This window comes from Colletotrichum godetiae, assembly GCF_030913485.1.
Source record: "Colletotrichum godetiae strain CBS 193.32 chromosome Unknown BDP55scaffold_71, whole genome shotgun sequence".
In the NCBI taxonomy this organism is placed as follows: Eukaryota; Fungi; Ascomycota; class Sordariomycetes; order Glomerellales; family Glomerellaceae; genus Colletotrichum; species Colletotrichum godetiae.
This window is the reverse complement of record NW_026851319.1, coordinates 105,655-129,107: the sequence shown is the minus strand read 5'-3', so window position 1 is coordinate 129,107 and position 23,453 is coordinate 105,655. Positions and strand designations below refer to the sequence as shown.

Below are 23,453 nucleotides of genomic sequence, written 5' to 3'. Positions count from 1 at the left end.
CTTTTTATCTTCAACTACCTCATGCCTCACTAAGCGCACCAAGGTAACCTGAGGCAATTGACAGTACCTACACCTGCTGCTTGTGTGATAACACCGCCTCATCTCGGGAGAAAAATTCTTGGACGTAAGTTGCGATTTTCTTCAGTCCTTTAGCAAGCCTCTTGTACCTTGGGTTTCAAACGCCAGCTTGACACATTTGTCCTGCCAAGCCATCTCAAAAGAAATGGGCATGCTGGCTTCTTTTCACCTACCTACAAGTTCTCTATTCCCGTGGCCCCTTTCGCCTCTACTGACTGCGGGATCTGAGAGAGATGGAGGAAAGATGGAGGAAGTAAGATGATAAAACAGAGATTACCTACCTTACCTACCTTGCCTTATCTCAAGGTATGGTAGGTAGGTAGGTACCTTAGCTGACCTTAATAAGTGCTGCTGCACCTTCCATTGGGCGTAAAGCTGAGGTGACTGCCTTCCCTACCTTAACCTTTCCATACCTACCCCAAGCTGCGGAAGGTACGTATGTCTTGCGGAAATAGCTCCTTCCATGGATGTAATTGGGTTGTCTGCGGCTTTTGTCGCCCGCATGCTTGCCTGCCTAGAGACTGGAGAAATAGCCCAGCCTGCCTCACGGTTCTTACCTGGCCATGCGCCATTGTTGCTAAATACTCCTGGTCTGCAACCTGCTTTCCCAGCAGACTCGACGTTTCCATCTTATTGATTTCTATTTCTCCACCTCGATCCGCCTTTCCTCCAGCTCGCGCCATCGAAACATCCATCTGGCTGCCTCCCGAGTTCCTGCCTATATTGCCTTTCATCACGTTCTCAGTCTCCGACTCAACCTCCGTTGCTGGTCGTCTTCCATTAAACAAGGTAGACACCAACAAACGCCTTTGTCGGCGAGCCGCCCGCTTCTCGCCTCGCCTCGCCTCTCATCACAGTCACAACGTCATTAGACGCCCAACGCCGACGGCCGTTCTCCCCTCTCCATCGTACCGTCCTGCCTCGGCCCGCACCCAGCCAGCCCTTGCAGCTTGCTTGACGGGGACTACCAGACAGATCTGGAGTTGTGCCGCCTACAACAATTTGGGTCCTCACGCGCCCGTCGTTCTTGTTCTCACCTTCCCCTTCTCGACATATCTTTCTTTATTGGGGCATCATCTACCATCTACCCATCCACCCGCAAACGCGACCACCTGAGCCATCTTGACTTGTACACCTTACCTTACCCCGAGGCCGACTGAGCAACGTCCGAGGTGGAGAGCTAGCCTTCACGTCCACCGAACCACTTCAGCGTCTCCTTTACTAGCCTTGAAAGTCTGCATGTCTTGGCCTTACTTTTGACACACCGCGGGTCGAATCGCCGCAACTTATCAATCTAAGCCGGCTAGGAGCCACTCGACCCCCCATATCGGGTTCTGGTGACTTCCAGGACCTTTAGGCTATCGCACCTCGTCGCCATTTATCTCTGCCTAACCGTTTGCCCGCCGGATTACAAGCACTACGTTGAATACGGCCATCGGTTACATCCACTTCATTTGGCATTGGCAACCCGGGAGCATATCTACAAGCTCTCACGTCAGGTCACGGGGCATACCCTGGTCAACAAGCATTCAGGACTCATCTCATCCACATCTGCAAAGGGATTCATTACGGTCGCAGATCGAGCGCCCTGGTATTGAATAACCGCCTCGTGGGCTGGTCCTTGTCGGAAATCACCCTTCGCCGCCGCCACGCTCGCATCTCATCCCTGCTACCGCTGCCGCTGCTGTTGTCGGTGGATTGACTTCCATGCCGCTGCCGCACATAGCATACTGCAAAGGCACTCACACCCGAACTCAAGTGCACCAGCACCTGGTTGACGTACATTTACGTATTACCGGTCCCTGATCACAACCCTTTCTCGCGGCTACCGTGGGCAGATCCACATGATCTGGTAGAAGGAAACGAATTAAACCCCAGTCGTTGATCTCGTAACCGCTACAGACCCTGTCAACGCGGTTATTCCAGGTCGCCTTTTCTTCCCCAACCGCCAAATCTTGCGACTCCAAATCCGGCACTGTTCATTCTACAGCTTGTGCCCCTCCCCTCCCGACCCCGGTTCCCCGACCCCAAGCTTGAGCCGGATCCAGGGTACTCAGTCACCTTCCACGACCCATCATCCCTCACCATCCCGTCTTTTCCTGGTGGGGACCTACTATACCTTACCTCACCTCACAGGCTGCTCGAGGTACCTCTTCCGGGCCAGGCCAAGCGTCACCTGCGCTCTTCTTTTCTGGTTCCCGCCCGCCGCCTGCACTGCACCTGCATCTGCGCCGCAACTTGCTCTCAGTTCCAGTTCCAGCGTCGTCGCCCGCCAACGAGAAACCAGCGACGCCCATCGAGACTCTCTCTCTCTGTCTCTCCCGCCCCCATCATCTCATAGAGCAGAGTAGCAACCTGCGCCGCCATCTCCCTCGTCGATGCCAGCGACGTTTGACTTGCGACATCTAGTCGGTTACCACGGGTCATACGAGACATTCTTATTTCCAATTTTTGAAAGCGTCTGAGCGCATCAAATACTTAAGCATCCAAATCACAACTCCGCACTCGTCCCTCCTCCCTCGCTTTCTCTCACCGTATCGACGTCGCTCCCGAACGAAATAGCAACCGCCACGCCGCCGACCTTTCTCCGTTGCGCAACCTCTATTGCCGTCGCGCTATATCCGGATCCAAGATCAGCACACGTTGGCGACTCCTCTTTTGGCCACCGACGCATACCATACTTCCCTCTTCCACGCCAGCGCATCGCGCTCACTATACACCACCACCATGGCGGGGCTTTTCCGGAAAGTGTACGACTGGCTGTTGAGGACGTTCTGGTGAGTGCACCTTGCTTGCCGCGATGAGCAGCGGGGGTGATTTCCCGCGATAGACGGCCCGCGCGCTCTGACCTTACCCCGCCGCGCCCACTCTGCCCTTGCCCTCGATCCTTGGAGATGGTTTCTTGAGCTTCAGCTGACTTGCGACGACAGGGCGACAGAGATGGATGTGACAATGATCGGTCTCCAAAATGCGGGTAAGACGTCTTTGCTCCGCGTCCTTGCAGTAAGTAAATCTTTGCCTACAGCTGCCATGTTCTCCTCCGCACCAAGTCCGTCCGTACGCTGACATTTGCACTTGTAGGGCGGCGAGTTCACCATCGAGTAAGCGACCTCCGTTTCTTCTTCAACCCTCAGAATTACCCACTGTGCCGTCTTTGGTGTAATCGGTCTCGGCCAGCGGCATCCTCGGCTAACTGAAATCTCGTGTAGCTCGATCCCGACGGTCGGATTCAACATGAAGCGGGTGCAACGAGGACACGTTACACTGAAGTGTTGGGATATTGGTGGCCAGCCCCGGTTTCGAACGATGTGGGAAAGATACTGTCGTGGCGTCAACGCTATCGTCTTCATCGTCGATATCGCTGACATGAACCTGCTGCAGCAAGCCCGGGAGGAGCTTCATGCTCTCATGGACCAAAATTCTTTGAGGGAAATCCCGCTACTTGTTTTGGGAAACAAATCAGACCTTCCCCAGAAGTTGTCGGTGGACGAGCTGATCGATGCGCTTGACCTCAAGTCCATAGGCCACCGCGAGGTGTGCTGCTACGGCATCAGCGCCAAGGAGGAGACCAACTTGGATGCTGTGCTACAGTGGCTCATGAAGTGGGCGAACAGGTGATGCGTAATACTATCGCGCGTCGGGTGCCTCGATCCGCCGCGTTTCCCGGTTGTCCTGCCCTGCCGTTCTTTCTTGCTCGATCGCACTTCCCCTTGTGGTTGTGGGCCAGTAGGTTCGAAGCGGGCAACATGATTTTTGAAGACGAGGGAGAAGTCTGGGCATGGTGTTCGGTGTCGAAACGTTGTGTCAAAATTGTCCTCCAGATCACGGATCGTCTGACGTTGTCAGTTGGTCTGCCACAGCATTAGTAGCAGTAAACGTGCCAAGTCCCATGGCATTTTCACCATATCCCACATACCGGAGCGGGAGGGAAGTGGACTGTTTTTAAGCGGTAATTTGGACGGCATTTCTGGAAGCAGGGCGCTTGCCTTTGATTTTGAAGTTAGCACGCCGGGATTTTCAGTCATTTGAAGGTCATCTAGCCTAGAAATGTTGGTACGCGACGGGGCTCAAGCGAGGAATAGCAATGTAGAAAGGACCAGAGCGGGGTATGAGTGGGTGGCCATGACGATGCTACGAAAGTAGACGAATGAATATCATGACTGATGTACGATCGCTTGATCATCTGTTTATTTTTTATTCGCATGAGGTTTTCGCTGTCACAAGACGGTCCTTCGCGTGTGAAGAACGTGAGCCGCTTCGTCGTAGAAATGCCACGAGCTAGACTGAACTACAGTTCCAGAGTGTAGTGGTGTTGAGGTTCTCTTTTGAGAGTGAGATACGAGAATTGACGAAGCTAGGAGAGGGAGGGGTAGACGAGAGAAGAGAGAACCAGAGTAAGGAAGGACAGACGTGAGATATCTCGAGAGAAGAAGAGTAAAGAAAAAATGAGAGAGAGGGGTAAGAGAAAGAAAAAGATATCAAGTTTTGTGAGTCTCATTTTTCTCTCTCTCTTCTCTCCTTCAGCAGCACTCTTGCTCTCTTCTTATTGTCATTCCTTTGCGCAGCACGTAGACCAGAGACTGCCAGCGCATCGCGCATCAATGCATCGGTTTCCATCTGCTGCTGGCGCGACGTGATTGGTCCGTCAACCGACGCTTCCGCACCCCTTTGCTGCCAGCTGCAGGGCCCATGGGGTGAAGAGACAGACAGACAGAGAGAGGGCGGGGAGGAGGAGAGGGGGGGATTGGTGCTGTTGCGCCCGAGGTTGTTCTTGTCTCTTGCGTTGTGTTTTCGGTGTCTCGGAGGTTCGGAAGAGAGGGGAATGTTTTTTTTGTTTGTTTTTTGGGTAGTTGAGTTGGGAGCAGAAGGGGGGAAGAATCGAGTAAGGTAGGTTTTGACAAGAAGAAGAAGCAGGAGACCTGTTTGGAAAATAAACGAGAGTGAAAAGAAAATGTGCCCTTGGAAATAATAACTACTATTTGGGGGGAGGAGGGTAGAAAAATATCCCCCTCCCCCGGGACCCATTCAATGAGCGATGCCACGATGTGTTAGCCAGGGATGGCCTGGTGATGCTTGGGACGCTAGAGGTGGCAGAAGTGCCAAGCGGACAGACGGGACAGCTTCTTTCCTGCCTCTTGCTTCGTCAAAACCCCACACTCGGACTTGACGCCGGTTCACTTACTCTTTACCACCCTTGAGTTCTTTGACTCTTCTACCTTGAATAGGCACGATTGTTTTCTTGCTCACTCACTTCATTTACCTTACTTAATTTGTATTCGCATCAACTTGCAGTGACTGTGTGGTATTCTGAGAGTCAATCTATTATCACGTAAGGTGAACGAGGAATGTGGAACTCGTGTACCCACTCAAAATGTCATTGCTCACTCGCTCATTCGATATCATCCACATCACCAGAATACATCTTCATCAAGAACTGGAATGTCCATCATACCACTTGCAAGGCAAGGCGGCACGAACACGGCGTTGAAAACTGTTGGGGAAATAGTGTCTACGGTGTTCGATTCTTCTAGGTACCCTCCATTTTGGCTTCTCCATTCCTCCCACCATAATAAGACGATGATGCGAATCCTCCATGTAATCAGTAACTCCTTGCTAATGTATATACCCATTTGACTAGTAGAACAGAACGTAACAGACATGACCAAAGGAAGCGAGAAACGGGAGCCAAGGATAATCACGGGTAGTCGGTAAACCCAGCTGAAGGCCCATCCCGATTCACCATGTAACCAAACTTTTCCGGCTCATCCAGCAATATGCTCGGCACATCTGTATTATTCTCAAGACGCACGAACTGGTCAACATCCCGCCCCCACAGGTCCTTTCCGTTCCTGATGGCGTCCGCTATACGGTCCTTATTTCGGAACCTTTCGCCATTCATCCATTCATGGGAGAAGGACGACATCTTGGTGAGGAACTCATCAACGGTGGCAAAGCAGCTTGAGCAGTGCCAGCAGGCGTTTGCGAGATTCGCCTTCTCGAGATCGTAAAGGGGCTTGAAACCCCCGTCTCCCATTCGGAGGTTCGCCGGCAGGAGTGTGCGTGAGCCCTGGTAGTAGGTGGCTTGCGGGTGTTCCCACTCGGGTCCTGTGTGTAGGAACTGGAAGCTGTAATAGTAAAAGCGGCTCCTCAAGGTGAGGCGGCGGGGAAATTGACATGTTCGCAGTACCAAGAGTGTCTCCGGCCGAGCAATTTCGTCCACGTCGGCGACGAGGATAACGTCTCCGTATACCGGGGCCTGCTTGCCAACGAGCCTGGGCAATACTTGGGTGTACATGGCGTTGCGCTGTAAGTCTTCGTAGTCCCACGACCTTCTCGGGCTGAAGTCTGACGGAAATTCGAGCTCGTGATAGATAAGCTTGTCGTGGTAAGGCTTGAACCGGTCCCAGTTCTCCTTGATTGTGAGTGGCTTGGGCCTGCCAGTAAAGGTCTTTGGAGATTCAACGATGACAAAGTAGTCAACGTAGTTGTAAGTAGAGTTCAAGCGGATCTCCATCCAGTCGAGCTCTGTGTTGACCATGAACAGGTCGTATACCTTCCGTTGGCCAGTCTCTGACTGAGGCGTGAAGACGGGGTAACCGTGGTGCTTGCAAAACTTGCCTGCGGCATCGGAGGAGTAAAAACCGTGGTGGTCGCTCTTGTTGCCGAAGTTCAGACCGCTCTTGGGTAGCTTGAGGGACAGGTCGAGGCTCGAAATGCGATGGTCGAATCTGTCAAGTGCTGGATGTTGGCTGAAGTATAAAATAATGCAGATCGTTATCGCCAACAAGAGTTTCAGAATGACAGGAGAGCCAACGTGCCATTGGAGTACCATCGTGTCGATTAGGCTAGGTATTGGTTGACAGATGGCGACCTGCGTAGGAAGGGCAGACGTTCTTCTAGTCTTGAGTCGTCGCGGCAAGGCTGTTACGTTTCACCTCTCGAAACAAAAGTTGCTGAGCGGATTCGAGATACGGCGAGTGCAGCGTCCACCCTCGGCCGGCGCTACTGGTCGAAGCGTGAAAGGAAATCCTAGCCAGAAGGCAGTACGAGGAAGACACGCTTTGCAGAGCTACTCAGATGAGAGAATGCGGGCCACGGATCGTTTGTTGACGGGAGTAGCCTTGTCGCATTTCTTCAAAACCCGGGAAGTGTGCAAACCCCAGGATACCAGGGGGAACCGGCAGGTATATAAAGTGCACGATTACGTCGAGGCTCGGACAGGTTCGAGCACCGGTGTCACCTGCCTTTGAAATGTGAACTGGCTAGAGATGCCAAAGGAGGGAGCGTGGGGGGGCGAGCTGACGCAAAGTGAAGCAAAGTCAAGAAAGCACACATGCTTCATCAAATGAAAGAAACGTTTTACAGCAAGGTAGACAGAAGTTCTGGTCAAATTGGCACACTCTAGCTGGGCGAATTACAGGGGAATAGCTCAGCTATGGGCAAGTTTAGGTTACCACAAAGGTAGCACTAATAGCGCGATGGCGGGCGCTTCATAGTTTATACAAACCAAGGGAGCCCCTGGAATTGGGTTGAAGGCGGCACCATGTCCTCTCAGCTCGAGGTGGGTGTGAGTCTCCCGTGTCTTGTACTTGCACACAAGTGCCCACCCAAGCTACAGTTGTGCGTGTGTCCAGGAGTGTTCGGAGGAATGGTAAACTTGGCCGGCACGTTGAGATACCGTCCGTCCGTCCTTCCATCTTTGACGTTGATGAGCCCAGGGTTAAGGGTGGGGCCAAAGCTAGTGTACTTGTGTCTGCTGTTTGGAAACGCCGAGAAGACAACTCTATTCGTATGGCGGTATTCGTAGATCAGACGAGCGAGCCTAGGAATGGTGAAAGATTCGGTCGTCTGGGGAGAACACGTCGATGCTCTCAGCCCACCCTGGAAGGATCATTCTCTCGATGGCTAACAGGACTCATCCTGCCCTGAGAAGGAAATTGAACTGCATGATGAGCGCAAAAAAGGCAGGAACATCCGTGGTTCCGTGGCGCGTGGGTAGTGTGAACGGGAAAGATGAGAAGCAGGGGCTGGCGTCCTGCGTGATTACCGTAGAAACTCGAGCAACTCGAACTTGCGCTAGCCCGTGCCAGCCCTGCTAGCGCTCTGGCAGAATCGTAATACTGCCTAAAGTGGTTAAATGCGGCCGCCACCTATTTTTGGCGTAGGTTAACATTTCGATCGATCTGACCAATGAGAGCTCGCCGTCGAGGCCGGACCCACAATTGATATAATTCAATAATTATTTTGGCTTTCTCGTCGGTTTTGAGCTTTTCTCGTCGAATTGGCAAAAAGGGCAAAAGTGTCAATTGGAAGCAGTCGTACGTAAGCAACCGAGCCCCTGACTGTCCCCTGGCCCACTGCCTCCAACGGGCCCCTATTCATACGGCGGTTGGACTGTCGGGTCGACGAACTGCCCATTGATGCCATCACGGACTTCCTCTGCTGTGAAAATGTACTCTAACCCGTCGTTCAGAACAGCGAAGTCTGGAATCTCCTCTTGCAGCGTCTCCTGCTCAATGTGGGCTTCTACGTCGAAGAGCTCCCACCCAGTGTAATCGATGGCCTCGGCGGGCACGTCTTTGATCCGGATCTCGTCGACCTGGCTGCCATCGGGCCGAATAGATATTCCGCACTGCAGGAAGGCCTGGCTGACCATTGAGCCCTTCTCGTGGGCCAATTTAGCGGCTGCCGTCTCGACTGTTTTGGTGACCATTATTCTCTTCATACCCGTCTCCCACTTGAGCTCCTCCTGCTTATTCAGCGCTTTTTCTTCCTCGTCGAGTACGTAAGCGTCGGTTGCTTCTGAAAGCCACTGCTTGAAGGGCTTATTGACTGCGGTATCGAGAGGTTGGAGGAGGGAAGTGGTCCCTGGCGGTATGAGGCAGGGTGTGATGTGGTGCTGACGTAATAGCGCAAGGATGGAATCTGTCTTATGGAAGGAAGCGACATCCATTACCAATAGGTACTCGTCTCCCTTAGTCAGCGCTACCAATTCCTCTTCAATCCATCTTTTGAACAAGTACTCATTGTTGTAGGCAGTCTTGTTGAACTCAACTGTCACTCCTTCTGCGTATAATAGGCCCTCTTTTTTCCATAATTGACCCCCTTCCTCTGCGGGCTTGCCGTGGAATATTATTTTCGGTTTAATTCGTTGTATGCCGTCGGCGAAGATGTAGAGTATTAATGTGGCCTGCCGCTTGCCCCAACCGCTGCGGTCGCTCTTGCCAGCCACGGTTTTGGCCCCGACGTCGTCGTATGTGTAACCGTCTAGGTATTCGAAAGGAACTGGGGTCTCGTCGAGGTTGAGAATTCGCGAGTTAGGAAATCGACGGGCTGGACTTCCGAGTAAATCTCCGACGTTAGACCGCTTCACCTTAGCCAGGGCCATTTGATTAACTCGTCGGATAAAGGAAAGAAAGCTGTTGACAACTTTGAAGTACTCAGTGGGTAACTTCGTTGCCTGTTTGGTAAGTCGACGTCGGGTAATTCTCATACGATTCTGGAAGCCACGAAACCAACCGGGGGAAAAAATAAAAAGATGTTTGCTGTTCGGGTTCTGCTGGGCGAAAATCCGCTTAGCGGTCCTTTTGAACCAACTGGTACTAACGAGCTTTCCCTCACTTCGTCGCTGGCGGAAGGCGCCGTATAGCGCTGTCTCGAGCTCTGGCCACTGAGGGTGGTAGGCGTAGTTGGAGGACCGATTGACGATTGACTCGCGGTTCTGATACCAGGAGATAACCGTGCTTCGAGGGACTTTGAACCAATCTGCGGCTTCCTGGTATGTGGGACGTCTGTATATCCCTGGGAGCTCGGTCTCGCCCTGGCGCAGCCTCGGGGGGCAAATCGACTCTTCGTCGAGCTTCCTCACGCGGTGATGCTCTAAAAACATCAGGACGTTGACTTTGGTATCGTGGGTATAGTGGTGCTGGCGGCGCCTGATTGGGCCACTTCGCGGTGTATATTTCCGGTCTTTGATGGGGGTAGGAGCAGGCCCGCGGCGCTTAGCTGCTGGAGGTGTAATTGGCACTTTTGCCGTATTCGAATCCTTCTCGGCAAGGGCCCGTCGTGAGGGCATCGTGGGCACGTCGACGAGGCCCGTGGTGGAGGTGTAATTGGAGGTATAATTGACAGTATAATTGGTGGTCAAATCGGTGATGTAATCGGTGGAAGTGGGCAGTTGGGTAGGAGTAAAAAATGGAAAATAATCACTTACCGCCTTCCGTATACGGTTTAGTCGATTATATAATCGGATAAAACTGATCCCTCGAAAGGGCTTAGTGTGGGCCGCTAGCAGGGCTGGCACGGGCTAGCGCAAGTTCGAGTTGCTCGAGTTTCTACGGGTAGTGCCGCCAACAGGGGTGTAGCAAGAAGAAGCTTTTACCAGGCCGAGTGGGGCATAGTCACTCTTCCCCAATGGCCCTACGTCTCTCGAAGAGCTGAAGGCGCGACAAAGACAAAGCTGGGCACTGCTGCGCCAAGGTCAACAGCGGTACGGAGTAGCTGTCAGCACATTCGCGCTCCTTCACCGACGATCAACCTCGTATGGCACCAAACGTGCTGAGTAACGCCCCTGCGCAAGTTGTGAGGCGCAATCCATCGTTCGGCGGAATCCCACCATCAACACCAATGGAAAAGACTTTCACGATGGCTGCCTGTTGCGGGTTTACACACTGCCGTATACTTGGTACTATTACCTAAGAGGATATTTTTGGGGGGTTCACGATCCCTAATAACTAACCCCCGCCTACTCCTGAAAGGCAACAAAAGCCAAGGTGAAGCCTTCGTCTCAATACCTGGTAAAGGATGGCCTTCAGAGCTTGGTATGTCTGAGCAGCCACTGTCCCACCGCCCAGGTTTCAAGTTCCAGCAATGCCATCACGGGCCAAGCCCAACGACCCCCCCGGCTTCGAAGCTTGGTCGATTCAAACACCTGTTGGCCTGAAACAAAATCATTTTTCGCCTCAGGAAGAGCTGAGATGTCAAGATGCCAAGCTGGTGTTTCTGCGACATTTGAGATTATACTGAGTACGGAGTACTGTAGGTGCGTATGGGTGGTAGCTTGCTCCAATCTTTCTGTGAGACGCATTGGCCAATCCATTTACATCATTACCTGTTATGTCATCACAGCAGAGCCCCTGTGGAGATGGAGATAAGATAAGGTACACAACGTCAAGACTCAAAGGCTGAGGTTAACCGGCAAGTCTATGCCGAATTGACACAAGCAAAAGATACCTACGGATAGTAGGTACTGACATGAATATCTGCGAAAACAGAAGTAACTTCATATGACACCTTTGAGGTACTCGAACTGGAGACATGAGTAACACGAAACTGAACTTCACCTTCGTGGTCCATTGTCATTGTTGTCCGGCAAATCTCGAGACTTCCAAGACCATCCGTACCTACGGACGGAGTACACACAGTAGGAACTGACTTGGAGTGCTCCACTCATGACAACGTCGCTGGTTGTTCCACATCGACCCCGAATCCGACCACGGACTTGCCTGATAACGTGCCGGTAATAGTGTGTATCTGTATGGAGAGCTTGTGTACAGCCGGCCCACGAAAGCATCTCTTCCCAGCCAGACCCCAGAGAAGATGAATTCGGCCAGGATAACGAGTAAGTTTAATCCCGCTCAGAGATTCTACCAATATCCTCGCTCTCGACGCAAAAGCACTAGGGTTCACTCAAACAAGAGCATTCCATCTTCAGCCCTTGAAGCCAAGTCAAGTCGGAACACTAACTGATCGATCACCCACAGTTCCATTCGCCTTGCGCGCGACCTTGAGGCGACCCTGTAACCGATCAACCCCGCAGCTGTCAACGACCTTCAACAGCCTCAACCGCCACACGCTTCCGGGCTTTGCCGCAACTTTCCACACATCGTCACCCCAATCACTTTCAGGAGCAATGTCCCCAGCCGCTGTCAGTAACACGAACAACAGCACTGCCGATGCCCCTGAGCAAAATGCTTGGGTTGGTCATCTTGGGGCCGCGGGCTTCGATCTGAGAAGTAAGTGAGGTATCAGTTTGATCAAAGCGTCGTATAGTAACATTAGTGACAAGGTGATACTATGACCACTCCAACGGCTTCGATGCTCGCTGCCATTCAGAATTGCAGCTTGCTAGATGACGTCTTCGTGGAGGACCCCACAACAATGGAACTCGAAGCTCATGTTGCCGCTCTCGCTGGCAAGGAGGCCGCTCTGCTGGTTCTCTCCGGGACCATGGGCAATCAAGTAGCCCTTCGGGCCCTCCTCACGCAACCTCCATACAGTGTGTTGAGTGACCACCGCTCTCACATCATCAAGTATGAGGCAGGCGGGTTCGTGCATCTCCCTTCAGCTCTCGTACCATGTGACATCTACTGATTGATATTCGTCAGTGTTGCTTCGCTTTGTGGCGCCATGATACAGCCCGTGGTACCACGTAATGGAGCTTATCTGACACTAGAGGACGTTGAGGCCCACGCTGCCCTTGATGACGATGTCCATACCTGTCCCACCAGGGTCATCAGCTTGGAAAACACCCTCGGCGGCGTGGTTACCCCCTTGGCTGAGGTCAAGAGGATAGCTGAGTTTGCACGCAAGAACAACCTGAAGCTGCACTGCGATGGTGCCAGGATGTGGGAGGCTGTTGCCTCGGGAGCCGGTAGTCTCTCCGAATACTGCTCACTGTTTGACACGGTCAGCTTGTGCTTCTCAAAGGGCCTTGGTGCTCCGATTGGGAGCATCGTTGTGGGAGACGCGGAGCACATCAAGCACGCCCGCTGGGTGCGCAAGTCTATCGGCGGTGGTCTCCGGCAGTCTGGTGTGGTGGCAGCTCCTGCTAGGGTCGCCGTGGACGAAACGTTCGGAAAGGGACCTAACGGTGAAGGCGGTCTTTTGAAGTCGTCCCACGAGACTGCGAAGAGAATTGAGGAACTCTGGACCAGTCTGGGTGGCAAGCTTACCCTTCCAGCCGACACCAACATGTGCTGGCTTGATTTAGATGCTGCAGGGTGCAGCACCAAGGACTTCATCGCGTTTGGGGCCGAAGTGGGACTGAAACTCATCGGCAACAGATTGGTTGTTCATTATCAGATTGCTCAGAACCAGGACAAGGTTCTTCCTAAGCTAGAGCAAGTCTTCCGACGAGCCTTAGAGGGCGGTAGTCAAGCAGGAGGAGGTAAAAAGGGCCCGACGAACATGTACCAGCCGCGGTGAGGTTGAATGCGGTCTCCCGAGGTCTCTTAGAATTGATTTTTGGTACGGCGCCAAAAAATTCGATCCTCTTACACGTGCACCTATTCTCAGGTCGACTGAGATGAATTCAACCTCGAGTTGGAGATCGTGTTCTGGTTTTAGTTTAAAGTACATGGAGGAAGCGTCTCAAGATTCTACCCAAGGTAGCTGATGTAAGACGAGTGAACCCCGCTTCATCCCCGTCAGATTAGCCGATCAACTCATGATAAAGGCAGTACAAACATTCCCTTCATTGTAAATCACGATAAGATCTTGACGTTAAAGCAGAGGTTTGCTCCAGCCATGGGTGTGCACGATTTTGACCACAAAGTCTCGTTCAGGATGGTCCATGATCGAGTTACTTGGCGTATGTCACTACCCTCCCTCAATGTAGAATTGCTGTGCGCCGTCGGACTTGATATCAGAACACCGTCGCCGACTGTGGCTTTTGAAAGGGTAATAGACAGTTCAAGATTGGCAATGTATGCTGCAACTCTTCCTAGCAAAGAGGCTTATAACTTTCAGACAAAGTTTAAAGGCACATACCGGTACCTACCTATCCACCCAAAGTATACAACCGCAGTCAATCTCATCTCTGTTCAAATGGGTATGCTCAGTTTCATATGGCTACCAGTGAGTAAAGACTCGGTGAGAATTCTGTATATCTGCTTGTTAGCTCTGAGTCTCACTGAGTGAAGTGACCCAATGCGACATATCACAGAACCTAAGTATGCAGAGAAAGTGAGGGTGAACGCTTTTCAACCTCGCTGCTTGTTGATCAAGAGAAAAGATTAGTCAATCTTGCTCAGATTTTTCTCAGCCCTCGACGGTGAGTGGTTGATCGGAAATCATCTTATGGGAATCTCTAGGCCAATGAGAACGGATTTTCCAAAGAAGGTCGATGGTTGCGCATCATCAGATGTCCCCAAATAAGTATTGAGTTATTCTCACACTACATGAGAGTCTCGCTCTCACTCCCGTCCAGGCACCAAAGCTATACAACGAGGCAGACCCCTGGGCAGAAAAGTTGAAGGTACGGAGTACATCGCCAGCAATTGTCTCATTGTACACGGAGAAAGCCTTGTCCTCGCCCATCAGGCTCGGTCGTCGACAGATGATCAGATAGAAGAAGAATATAAGCGCGGAATATTGAAGACTCCAAGAAGCATTCCACCGCCGCTGACATAGAAGGGTAGACGACCATGCAGGCGGTATTCGTACATACTTGGAATGCATCAAGACAGCGTTCGGAGCAATTTCCGGGGGAGTGTGGGGAAAGCTGTATCCGGGACCGCCGAGCTTCTCCGCATGGCCCGGCTCGCCTGCCCAATAACAATTACCGCATAGTCTGTCTGACAACCACCAAGCAAAAGCCTTTAATACCCCGCCAGACAGGCATACTCACCGCGACTCCCAAGACAAGACTAATACAAAATTTGCAAGATCCCACGGTCATCCTTGCTGACGTCACAATACCTGTCGGTCCAAGTGGGATGACATACGATGGTCGTCACCCACACTTTCGGCCTACCCTTGCACTAATACGCCTAGCCTGCTGGCACATCATGCTCATGGACGCTTCTGGAGCTAGAAGCTTCCCTCAGAGCTGGGAAACAAACCACCGAGAAGCTGGGGAGGAAACAAACAGGCGGCCAATCGGTGCTATGACGCTCGTACAGCGGCTCTACCACGGCTCCCCGAAGGTCTGGATCATGCGGGGAAAGCTGCACGTCCGCAAGCGGAACCGGCGAAGCCAGCCAGCCATCTTCATTTCTCGGTATCTGTCTCTCTGCCTTGTTCGACATGCCAGCACTCTAGTCTCGATTCGTAAAAATTGCGTGTTGTGGCGTCCAACGTGTCGTCTGCCATGCCGCGAAGCCAAGATGCCTGCGATCCCGCAGAATTGACTCGGACCCAGCATATTCCAAGCCCAACGGCGCCGCGCAACGGTAACCTTCTGCTCGGCCGCCCACGTAAACCCGCAGGAAACGAAGGAGTTTTTAAAATTGGTTTGGTCATAATGTCTAACATCCTGGGAAAGCCTATGTACATTTGGGTTCGCGGTCCCCTAGTACCGGCCCGGGTCTGCCCTGGCCTTGCTGCGGTACTTGCCTACCTACCTCAGGCGACCGACGATCCCTCATGGCGACGAACCCGTCCAAGCTTCCCCTCCCAAGTGAACCTGCAGCCGATCCTGGTAGGCAGCCTGGCAGCTTTCCATGTGCATAACGTGCTTCCATTTGTGTCCATTTATACCCGGCCGTAAGCCACTTCATCCGAAGTGAAGGTCTTGTCTGCATCCCTGGCTTTACCGGTTCAATAACACCACCATCGTGTATATACTAGCTCCTCTGAGAGCTCAATTGAACGCCATGGTCAACTTTGCATTAGCCCTCGCAGCTGTAGCTGCCTTACCTCGGACAGCTCTGGCTTTGTATGAGAATGGGTCTGTCGTCGCTCCTTGCGACTCACCCATCTACTGTCATGGCGATATCTTGAAAGAAGTTGAGCTTGCTAGACCGTTCTCAGACTCCAAGACGTTTGTAGACATGTAAGTGCCCGTCGACACTATACACTTCTCAGAGCTCGATGTAGAACTATTTACTGATACTCATCGCTCCTCGGAAGGCCTGCTATCAAGTCTCTGGAAGAGATCCAAGCAGCGTTCAACAATCTGTCGAAGCCCCTGAGTAACAATACTGCACTCAATGACTTCCTACGCGCCAATTTTGCCGCAGCAGGTGGTGAGCTCAAGGAAGTGCCCAAGGATCAGTTGAAAACGGACCCAAAATTCCTCGACAAAATCAACGATACAGTGATCAAGGAATTCTCACATAAGGTCATTGCCATCTGGCCGGACTTAACCCGCACATACGCTGGCTCTGCGAGCAACTGCACAACATGTCCGAACAGCTTCATCCCAGTCAACCACACCTTTGTGGTTGCCGGAGGCCGGTTTCGCGAGCCATACTACTGGGATTCTTTCTGTGAGAGCCCACTGCACAGCTTCATGTTCATATGGCAAGTTGTCGACTGACTTATAATGTCGTGTAGGGATTCTCGAGGGCCTCTTACGTACAGGCGGCGCTTTCACTGAGATCTCCAAGAACGTTATTGAAAACTTCTTGGACCTCGTAGAAAAACTCGGATTTGTGCCCAATGGTGCTCGGATCTACTATCTGAACCGTTCGCAGCCGCCATTGCTAGCACAAATGGTTCGTCTCTACGTCGAGTACACAAGCGACCGGAGCATACTAGACCGGGCAATCCCTCTCCTCATCAAGGAGCATGATTTCTGGACAACAAATAGAACTATTGAAGTAAACAGGAACGGGACCACGTATACTCTGAATCAGTCCGTGGAATCTTGAATTCACCTAACTTATGAGCATGTAGCTGACCTTGTAATTTCAGATACAACGTCACCAACACACAACCAAGACCCGAATCGTACAGAGAAGACTACATCACTGCTTCGAACGCTTCCTACTACTCGACCAGTGGAATCATTTACCCGGAGGTCGAGAAGCTGAATGACACCGAAAAGGCCCGTGTTTATGCCAACCTCGCATCCGGTGCCGAGAGCGGCTGGGACTACTCCTCACGATGGCTTTCTCGACCTTCGGATGCAGCGAGAGACGTCTACTTCCCTCTCCGATCTCTCAACGTTCTAGAGACTGTCCCGGTGGAGCTGAACTCCATCTTGTACTGGAACGAAGTGACCATTGCCGCTCTTCTCAACTCCACGAATAATAGCACTGAAGCAGCGAAGTGGACTGAACTTGCCACCAAACGAAGTCAAGCTATGTACGATTTGATGTGGAACTCTACCCTGTCAAGCTACTTTGACTACAACGTGACCTTGGGAGGCCAGAACATCTACATTCCCAAAGACGACGATGCCAGTGATCTTGAAACGAATACCGCCGAGGCAGAGCAACAAGTCCTCTTTTCAGTCTCTCAATTCTACCCGTTCTGGACAGGCGCGGCGCCTTCACACCTCAAGAACAACCCTTACGCGGTAAAGCAAGCATACCAGCGTGTGGAGAAGTACTTGGACATCAAGAAGGGCGGCATCCCCGCCACGAACCTCAAGACAGGTCAGCAATGGGATCAGCCAAATGTTTGGCCGCCCTTGATGCATGTCCTCATGGAAGGTCTTCGCAGGACGCCCGCAACTTTTGGAGAGTCAGACCCCGCCTGGCGTGACGTCCAAAGCCTCGCCCTCCGCCTCGGACAGCGATACCTGGACTCTACCTTTTGCACATGGTATGCTACGGGTGGTTCAACTAGCGAGACTCCCCAGCTGCAGGGCTTGACTGCCCAGAGCGTCGGAACCATGTTTGAGAAGTACGGCGATAACTCGACCAACGTCGCAGGTGGCGGTGGAGAGTATGAAGTCGTTGAAGGTTTCGGCTGGACAAACGGCGTTCTGCTCTGGGCTGTTGATGTGTTTGGAAATGACTTAAAGAGGCCCGACTGCGGAAACATCACCGCAGCCAACGTTCATCCCGCAAAGAGAAGCTTGCCTCAGCGTGCCGTAGAGTTGGATTCCTACGATGCTTCTTGGATCAAGAAGTTTGGTAGACGCGCTGAGGAGGCCGCGAGGAGGGTTTAGAGTCAGAAGGGTTGAGCTGCGACTATAGTATTATGCTAATGCTCCGTAATAGTATTGTGGTATTGAGGCTACCCATACGTGGATGCCGCTACGATTCGGAAGCGTGATTAGATTGATAATATCTTAACGACGTTTACGTGAAATCTTTGCCTAGGATGTTATCATAGTGCTCTCTCTGCCTGATGTCGAAGAAATCAAATGCTTGCCAAGTATGTCGTGGATGAAGTAGTCCATGGCGGCAATCCACCTCGACTTCGATTGAGACTCGGCTGGGAATGCTCGCATACTTGAAGCCAAATGATGTTAAACAGCCCGGCACCAAGTTGCCTTCGGTCTATTTATCAGCCGTCTGTGGGTGCTTGCTAACCTGCAGCGTAGGTGCCGCGCACGAAAGGTTCAGAGGTCTCAAGATTTGAGATCATACCCAGCTCCAAATCATGGTCCAGCATCTCATTGCCACGGTTAGTGTACGAGAAAACAACTTGTCTGCTTCTGTGTCGTGGTGATGAGAAGATAAAGCTGACTTGTATAAATGCTCTCAAGTTGTCTTGGTGATGGATAGCCAGCTACTCCGTACGAGGTAGGGCAAATGGCGCCAGCTGTCAAGGTGGGCGGATGGGTAGTCTGGGGATGGTCTGTGCGCCTTCCAGGTTGATGACGGCTCGAACGAACCGGGAGCTGCCTGAGGTGCCTGCCAGCTGCCGCCGGGGCACATTTTAAGCCGAGAGCACCGGCCAACACCATTTTTCGAGCTCCGCCAAACGAGCCGTGACGTTGAATACTGGTCTGACAAAGCTCCACCATCAGCTTTCCCATTCCGAAGCTGCAAGCAACCCGCTCTCAATCGACCGCAAAACAGCACCGATCGAAGCTCACTTCTCTCGAGCTCAACTCCAATCGATAGACGCGCCTGCACCCATACCCGATCATGTCTGGAGGAAGAAACCCCATGGAGGAGGCCTATGAGCGCTTCAGAGCTGTCGCTCAGCAGCAGCAGAAGCGCGGTGGCTTCGGCGGCGGCGGCATGCCCGGGGGTCCTCGCGGCGCTGGCATGGGACTTGCCGGTCTGGTTCTCTTGGGAGGTGCTGCATTCGTGGCCCAGAATGCGCTGTTCAACGTCGATGGTGGTCACAGAGCGATCAAGTACCGGAGGACAACGGGTGTGAGCAAGGAGATTTACAGCGAAGGTAGGCAGCGCCCCTCCACGCCACTCAAAGAGAGGCATCGTTTCTCTCGATTTTGGGGAACGCAATGAGCTAACATGTCTTCCTCTCCTAGGAACCCACTTGATCATCCCCTGGTTCGAGACTCCCGTAACCTACGATGTTCGCGCGAAGCCCAGAAACGTCGCCTCCCTCACCGGAACCAAGGACTTGCAGATGGTCAACATCACCTGCCGTGTCCTTTCCAGACCCGATGTCAAGGCCTTGCCTCAGATCTACCGCACACTCGGCACAGACTACGACGAGAGAGTGCTGCCATCCATTGTCAATGAGGTCCTCAAGAGTGTTGTGGCTCAGTTCAACGCTTCCCAGCTCATTACCCAGAGAGAGATGGTTGCCAAGTTGGTCCGCGAGAACCTCTCCCGCCGTGCCGCACGGTTCAACATCCTGCTGGATGATGTGTCCCTGACGGTATGAATATGGCCCCCTATCAGTCCCCTTTGAGTTCTCGCTAACAATGCGCCGTAGCACCTTGCCTTTTCTCCGGAATTCACAGCTGCCGTCGAGGCGAAACAGGTTGCTCAGCAAGAGGCTCAGCGCGCGGCGTTCGTTGTCGATAAGGCTCGCCAGGAGAAGCAGGCCATGGTTGTCAAGGCCCAGGGTGAGGCTCGCTCTGCTGAGCTGATTGGAGATGCCATCAAGAAGAGCAAGGCCTACGTTGAGCTCAAGAAGATTGAGAACGCGCGCGCCATTGCCCAACAGATGCAAGAGTCCGGCAGCAAGAACCGCTTGTTGCTTGACTCTGAGGGCCTGGGTCTGAACGTGTTTGACGATAGCGACAAGAAATAAGGCGTCGGCATTTGGGCGCGAATTCTCCACACTGTACTCTTACAACATCAAAATCTGGCATGGACTTGTATAATAATGAAAAACGCCTCTGAGAGCTTCGGTAACACATCATCTACAAATGCATGAGACTCGGGAGGTTGGTGGATAGTCCATCCGTGTACAACAAAAGGAAACTCCTCAGTAATCTAGCAAGAAGAAAAGAAGATTTCACATTATAACTGTCGCTAGTTACATTGCAATATGTAAAGTATTTCGCAGCAAAAGGGCTAAGACGCTTGTGATTCTACGTACACCATTTTCTTGGACAGCCGTCAATCCATTTGCAGCACAGGCCGTCGAAACTGGTGGGTGCCTGCACAGTTATAAGACGTGCCTGTGGTGGGCCCGGGCATCTCAAAGGTCCCCCTCCCCTGCTCGGCTTACAGAAGGGCCCCTCCCCCACTATGACTTCCTGCCTGCGGATAGCTCGAGATTAATCGTGCAACCATCACATCCTCAACCAACAAACCGCACAACCCCGCCAAGTCGACTTCGAATACCACACAACCACGACTCCTCTACCTCTCTTTCGAACCAAACTCAAGGCCACACATCGTTGTCGCGATCCCTCACACGCCCACAATGTTGATCAAGTACGCGAATCCCAGTCGTCTAGACCTCTAGAGGCGGTGACACAACTCTACCTATTGCGAATAACTGCTTACACCAACAGGGTGCGCACGCTTACCGGCAAGGAGATTGAGCTGGATATCGAGAACGAATACAAGGCGCGTAACTTTCCCGATACACTGCCCACCGGATACAACACACAGACGGAGAGGGGGGAAACATGACGCTGACCAATCATGCAACAGGTCTCTCAGATCAAGGAGAAGGTTGAGGAGAAGGAGGGCATCCCGCCTGTCCAGCAAAGACTCATCTACGGCGGAAAGCAAATGTGAGGTTGATTCTCTTGGAGCCCGTCCTGCTTTCGCCAGTGGGAGAAGACCGGGAGCTTGGGTAGAGTTCAACGAAAGACCATTTGGCTGACAAGATGCTCGAACAGGGTCGACGACAAGTCTGCGTCCGAATATGGCCTCGAGGCTGGTGCCACATTGCATTTGGTTCTTGCCCTTCGAGGTGGTTGTTAGCTCAGTTCCCGGCGATGGCTTTTAACAAGAGAAGAGAGGACGGTAACAATATGCAGATGTTTTCAGCGTTACTGAGACGGAGCATACAGGGCCGATGAGGAACGGCATGCAGTAGCTGCGTCCATTTGGGACATCGAACATTGCCTGTCCAAAGGATGGAGGAGCTTGAGGCAGGCTGTCATGCCAGGGTTAGACAAGGTCTGCTTTGGGATTTGACATCAAGGGAACCATAGCCTAGCGCATAAAGGCTGCCTGTGATAATCCGCACATGGAGACTAGAGCCAGGTAGTGACATGAACGTAGCAGTGGTCAAAGAGATAGTGCCGAGTCGAAAGCAAACACACCGTCATGTATTTTCAAACGAGTTCAATTTAATTCCGTCGTGATCGGCAGGATCACCACACGAACCATAAGGGTATATACCATATCCTACCCAACGCCTGAATTCCAATGCTATGTAACCTGTTCCTTTACCAACGCCCGACTACCTCATATGTCACAATACTCACAATTCCTCATTCCAGCCATGCCAGATGACACTGTCTTTCAGCGCCTGATTGGCCTCTTCTTAGGCATAAAAATGTCGACAGCCTTTCTCTTTCTGGGCAGCTCCTGGTTGCCCAGAATTGGTCGAGCTTGTTGCGCTTCATCCAACGATGTTGGCAAAGGAGGAGATTGTGGGCCGTTATTCTGAGCGAGCACTTTGTGCGCACGGGACTGGTCCATACTCGCAGAGGTTGGCTCGGGTTTGGATGGTGGGCGCTCAACCCTGATGTTGCTCTTGGGCCGAGGGGCATTTCCGAGAATACCACCACCACGTCGCAAACCCGATGGTTGTGAGCTAGAAGGAGATTGTTTGAAGCCAGAGGTGGATCTGGCGGACGTGGAAGAATTGCGGTCCCTGAATGATGAGGATTGGGAAGGGTTTGTAGGCCTAGAGGGAGCTGTCGTATCCCGACTGTGGCGAGATGAAGATGCTGGACCCTTGTTCTTCTTGGGCGTTCCCTCATCGCTGAACAAATCGCCATCCTCGCCATCCTCGCCATCCGACGAGTCGGATACATACGTAGCCTTGGACTGTGGAGTGGCATATGTAGAGTGCGTGGGTGGCCGGCTGCTTGTAGATGTAGGCCGGAAGATTGGTTGGCTCGAGATTCGGTGCTCAGCAGCCATCGAAGGCGGGGCTTGTTTCAGTCGAGGAGCCCTGATCATGCCAGTTGGGACAGCCATGGTGCTTCTTATGCCCTTGATCTCCTTGGCCTCTCTGCGGGCTTTCTTCATGACACTAGCGCCCGTTGTCGTCTTCATTCTGCTCCCGGCGGCCCAGCTTAGGGTACTCGGGAGCTCTTTTTTCCCTCGAGGCTGTGTCGAAAAAGTGCGACCAGTCTTAGGCGGTTTGGGTAAGAACCTGGCCAACTTGGGGTCTACGATCCTGCTAACGTTATTGTCCTTCTTCTGCCGAAGCCCCTGAACTCTGGCAAGAAGTTCGGCCTCAGCCTGTTGCTGAGCCTCGCGGCGTTCCTCCGCATATCGCTCGTATATCTTGTACCACTTCGACGGATTCTTAGGCGCGTAATTCTTTTCGTGGCTTTCGGATGGGAATTCCTTCTTGATAAGGCGCAGCCAGAGCTCGGAGGTTTCGCCTTGTATGAAGGGGGAGTTGAGCTCGATCTCTCGGAGCTGAGCCGGGTTGATGACCCTCAAGAGGATGTCGCGGACATGATGGTATTGGAGTACGTCGCCATTGCCCACACTGCTGAGTTCTGTGATGTGCCTCTGGCACATAGCAATGCACAGCTCGGCAAGTGACTTAGTCGGCGCCATGTTGAATTTGTAGCTGGATATGTTGCAAAAGGGCCTAGCTAATGGTCGTTGCCGCCGTGATGAAGGCGTTGGTTCGTATGGTCGTTGTTGGGGAACAGCCGGATCGCACGCGCATTGTTCAAATAACGGACAGAGTGGGTATATAGGTAATTCGAAAAGTAGGTTGTTGTAGCAGAAGGTTTTTGTCAAGGAGGAGGAGAACCCTCGGGGCTCTGGGGCAACAGGCCGAGCCGATATGAAGTACTATACTCAAGAGTTAGATCTTCGTTGTTGCTGGTATATGTAAGTGATGGCGGAAAGGTGCAGGTGGATGGGTCTTTTTAAAGAGGTCACGAACACCGAAGTGCCACATCCGTAGTGGGGCATGCGGCTTTTAAGTGGTTCCCCAAGCTGACTTGTATGGCCCCTGTCCAGAGCTAAGGCAGGCAGTGACTGACACTGTCACTGAGGTACCTCTCAGGATGACTTGATGACCGGGCTGGTTGTGCAGATGGGCTTATTTCCCACTGTTCAATGATCTAGACCATCGAGCTCGGACGAGTCACTTGATTCATTCCCAAGCCATTG

General features: G+C 52.4%; 7 protein-coding genes across 7 annotated transcripts; 5 read left to right on the top strand and 2 right to left on the bottom strand.

Moving 5' to 3' along the window:
• Window positions 1–2,805: 2,805 nt before the first annotated feature.
• Window positions 2,806–3,696, top strand: BDP55DRAFT_564913 (ADP-ribosylation factor family protein; the record flags this gene model as incomplete). Its single annotated transcript, XM_060570375.1, has 4 exons — window positions 2,806–2,855; window positions 3,009–3,081; window positions 3,160–3,179; window positions 3,288–3,696. The coding sequence occupies 4 exons, from the start codon at window positions 2,806–2,808 to the stop codon at window positions 3,694–3,696; spliced, it is 552 nt and encodes a 183-aa protein (XP_060423373.1).
• Window positions 3,697–5,773: 2,077 nt separating this feature from the next.
• Window positions 5,774–6,910, bottom strand: BDP55DRAFT_564780 (family 17 glycosyltransferase; the record flags this gene model as incomplete). Its single annotated transcript, XM_060570362.1, has 1 exon — window positions 5,774–6,910. One exon carries the CDS (start codon window positions 6,908–6,910, stop codon window positions 5,774–5,776), a length of 1,137 nt encoding a protein of 378 aa, XP_060423372.1.
• Window positions 6,911–10,881: 3,971 nt separating this feature from the next.
• On the top strand, window positions 10,882–13,284 carry BDP55DRAFT_637708 (pyridoxal phosphate-dependent transferase; the record flags this gene model as incomplete). The annotated part of the gene is made up of 6 exons (XM_060573014.1): window positions 10,882–10,898; window positions 10,932–11,073; window positions 11,634–11,698; window positions 11,917–12,092; window positions 12,146–12,404; window positions 12,465–13,284. 6 exons carry the CDS (start codon window positions 10,882–10,884, stop codon window positions 13,282–13,284), a joined length of 1,479 nt encoding a protein of 492 aa, XP_060423371.1.
• A 2,390-nt stretch (window positions 13,285–15,674) lies between these two features.
• BDP55DRAFT_564878 (trehalase) lies at window positions 15,675–17,920 on the top strand (the record flags this gene model as incomplete). The annotated part of the gene is made up of 4 exons (XM_060570372.1): window positions 15,675–15,853; window positions 15,931–16,289; window positions 16,357–16,657; window positions 16,717–17,920. The coding sequence occupies 4 exons, from the start codon at window positions 15,675–15,677 to the stop codon at window positions 17,918–17,920; spliced, it is 2,043 nt and encodes a 680-aa protein (XP_060423370.1).
• A 438-nt stretch (window positions 17,921–18,358) lies between these two features.
• BDP55DRAFT_682123 (SPFH domain/Band 7 family protein) lies at window positions 18,359–20,259 on the top strand. The gene is made up of 4 exons (XM_060576254.1): window positions 18,359–18,381; window positions 18,464–19,107; window positions 19,199–19,554; window positions 19,612–20,259. The coding sequence occupies exons 2-4, from the start codon at window positions 18,849–18,851 to the stop codon at window positions 19,930–19,932; spliced, it is 936 nt and encodes a 311-aa protein (XP_060423369.1). The 5' UTR covers window positions 18,359–18,381; window positions 18,464–18,848; the 3' UTR covers window positions 19,933–20,259.
• Window positions 20,260–20,291: 32 nt separating this feature from the next.
• On the top strand, window positions 20,292–21,425 carry BDP55DRAFT_682122 (putative NEDD8-like protein). Its single transcript, XM_060576253.1, has 2 exons — window positions 20,292–20,869; window positions 20,978–21,425. Exons 1-2 carry the CDS (start codon window positions 20,778–20,780, stop codon window positions 21,060–21,062), a joined length of 177 nt encoding a protein of 58 aa, XP_060423368.1. The 5' UTR covers window positions 20,292–20,777; the 3' UTR covers window positions 21,063–21,425.
• On the bottom strand, window positions 21,426–23,215 carry BDP55DRAFT_682117 (RNA polymerase II transcription factor SIII subunit A). Its single transcript, XM_060576252.1, has one exon. The coding sequence runs from the start codon at window positions 22,884–22,886 to the stop codon at window positions 21,609–21,611; it is 1,278 nt and encodes a 425-aa protein (XP_060423367.1). The 5' UTR covers window positions 22,887–23,215; the 3' UTR covers window positions 21,426–21,608.
• Between the last annotated feature and the right edge of the window lie 238 nt (window positions 23,216–23,453).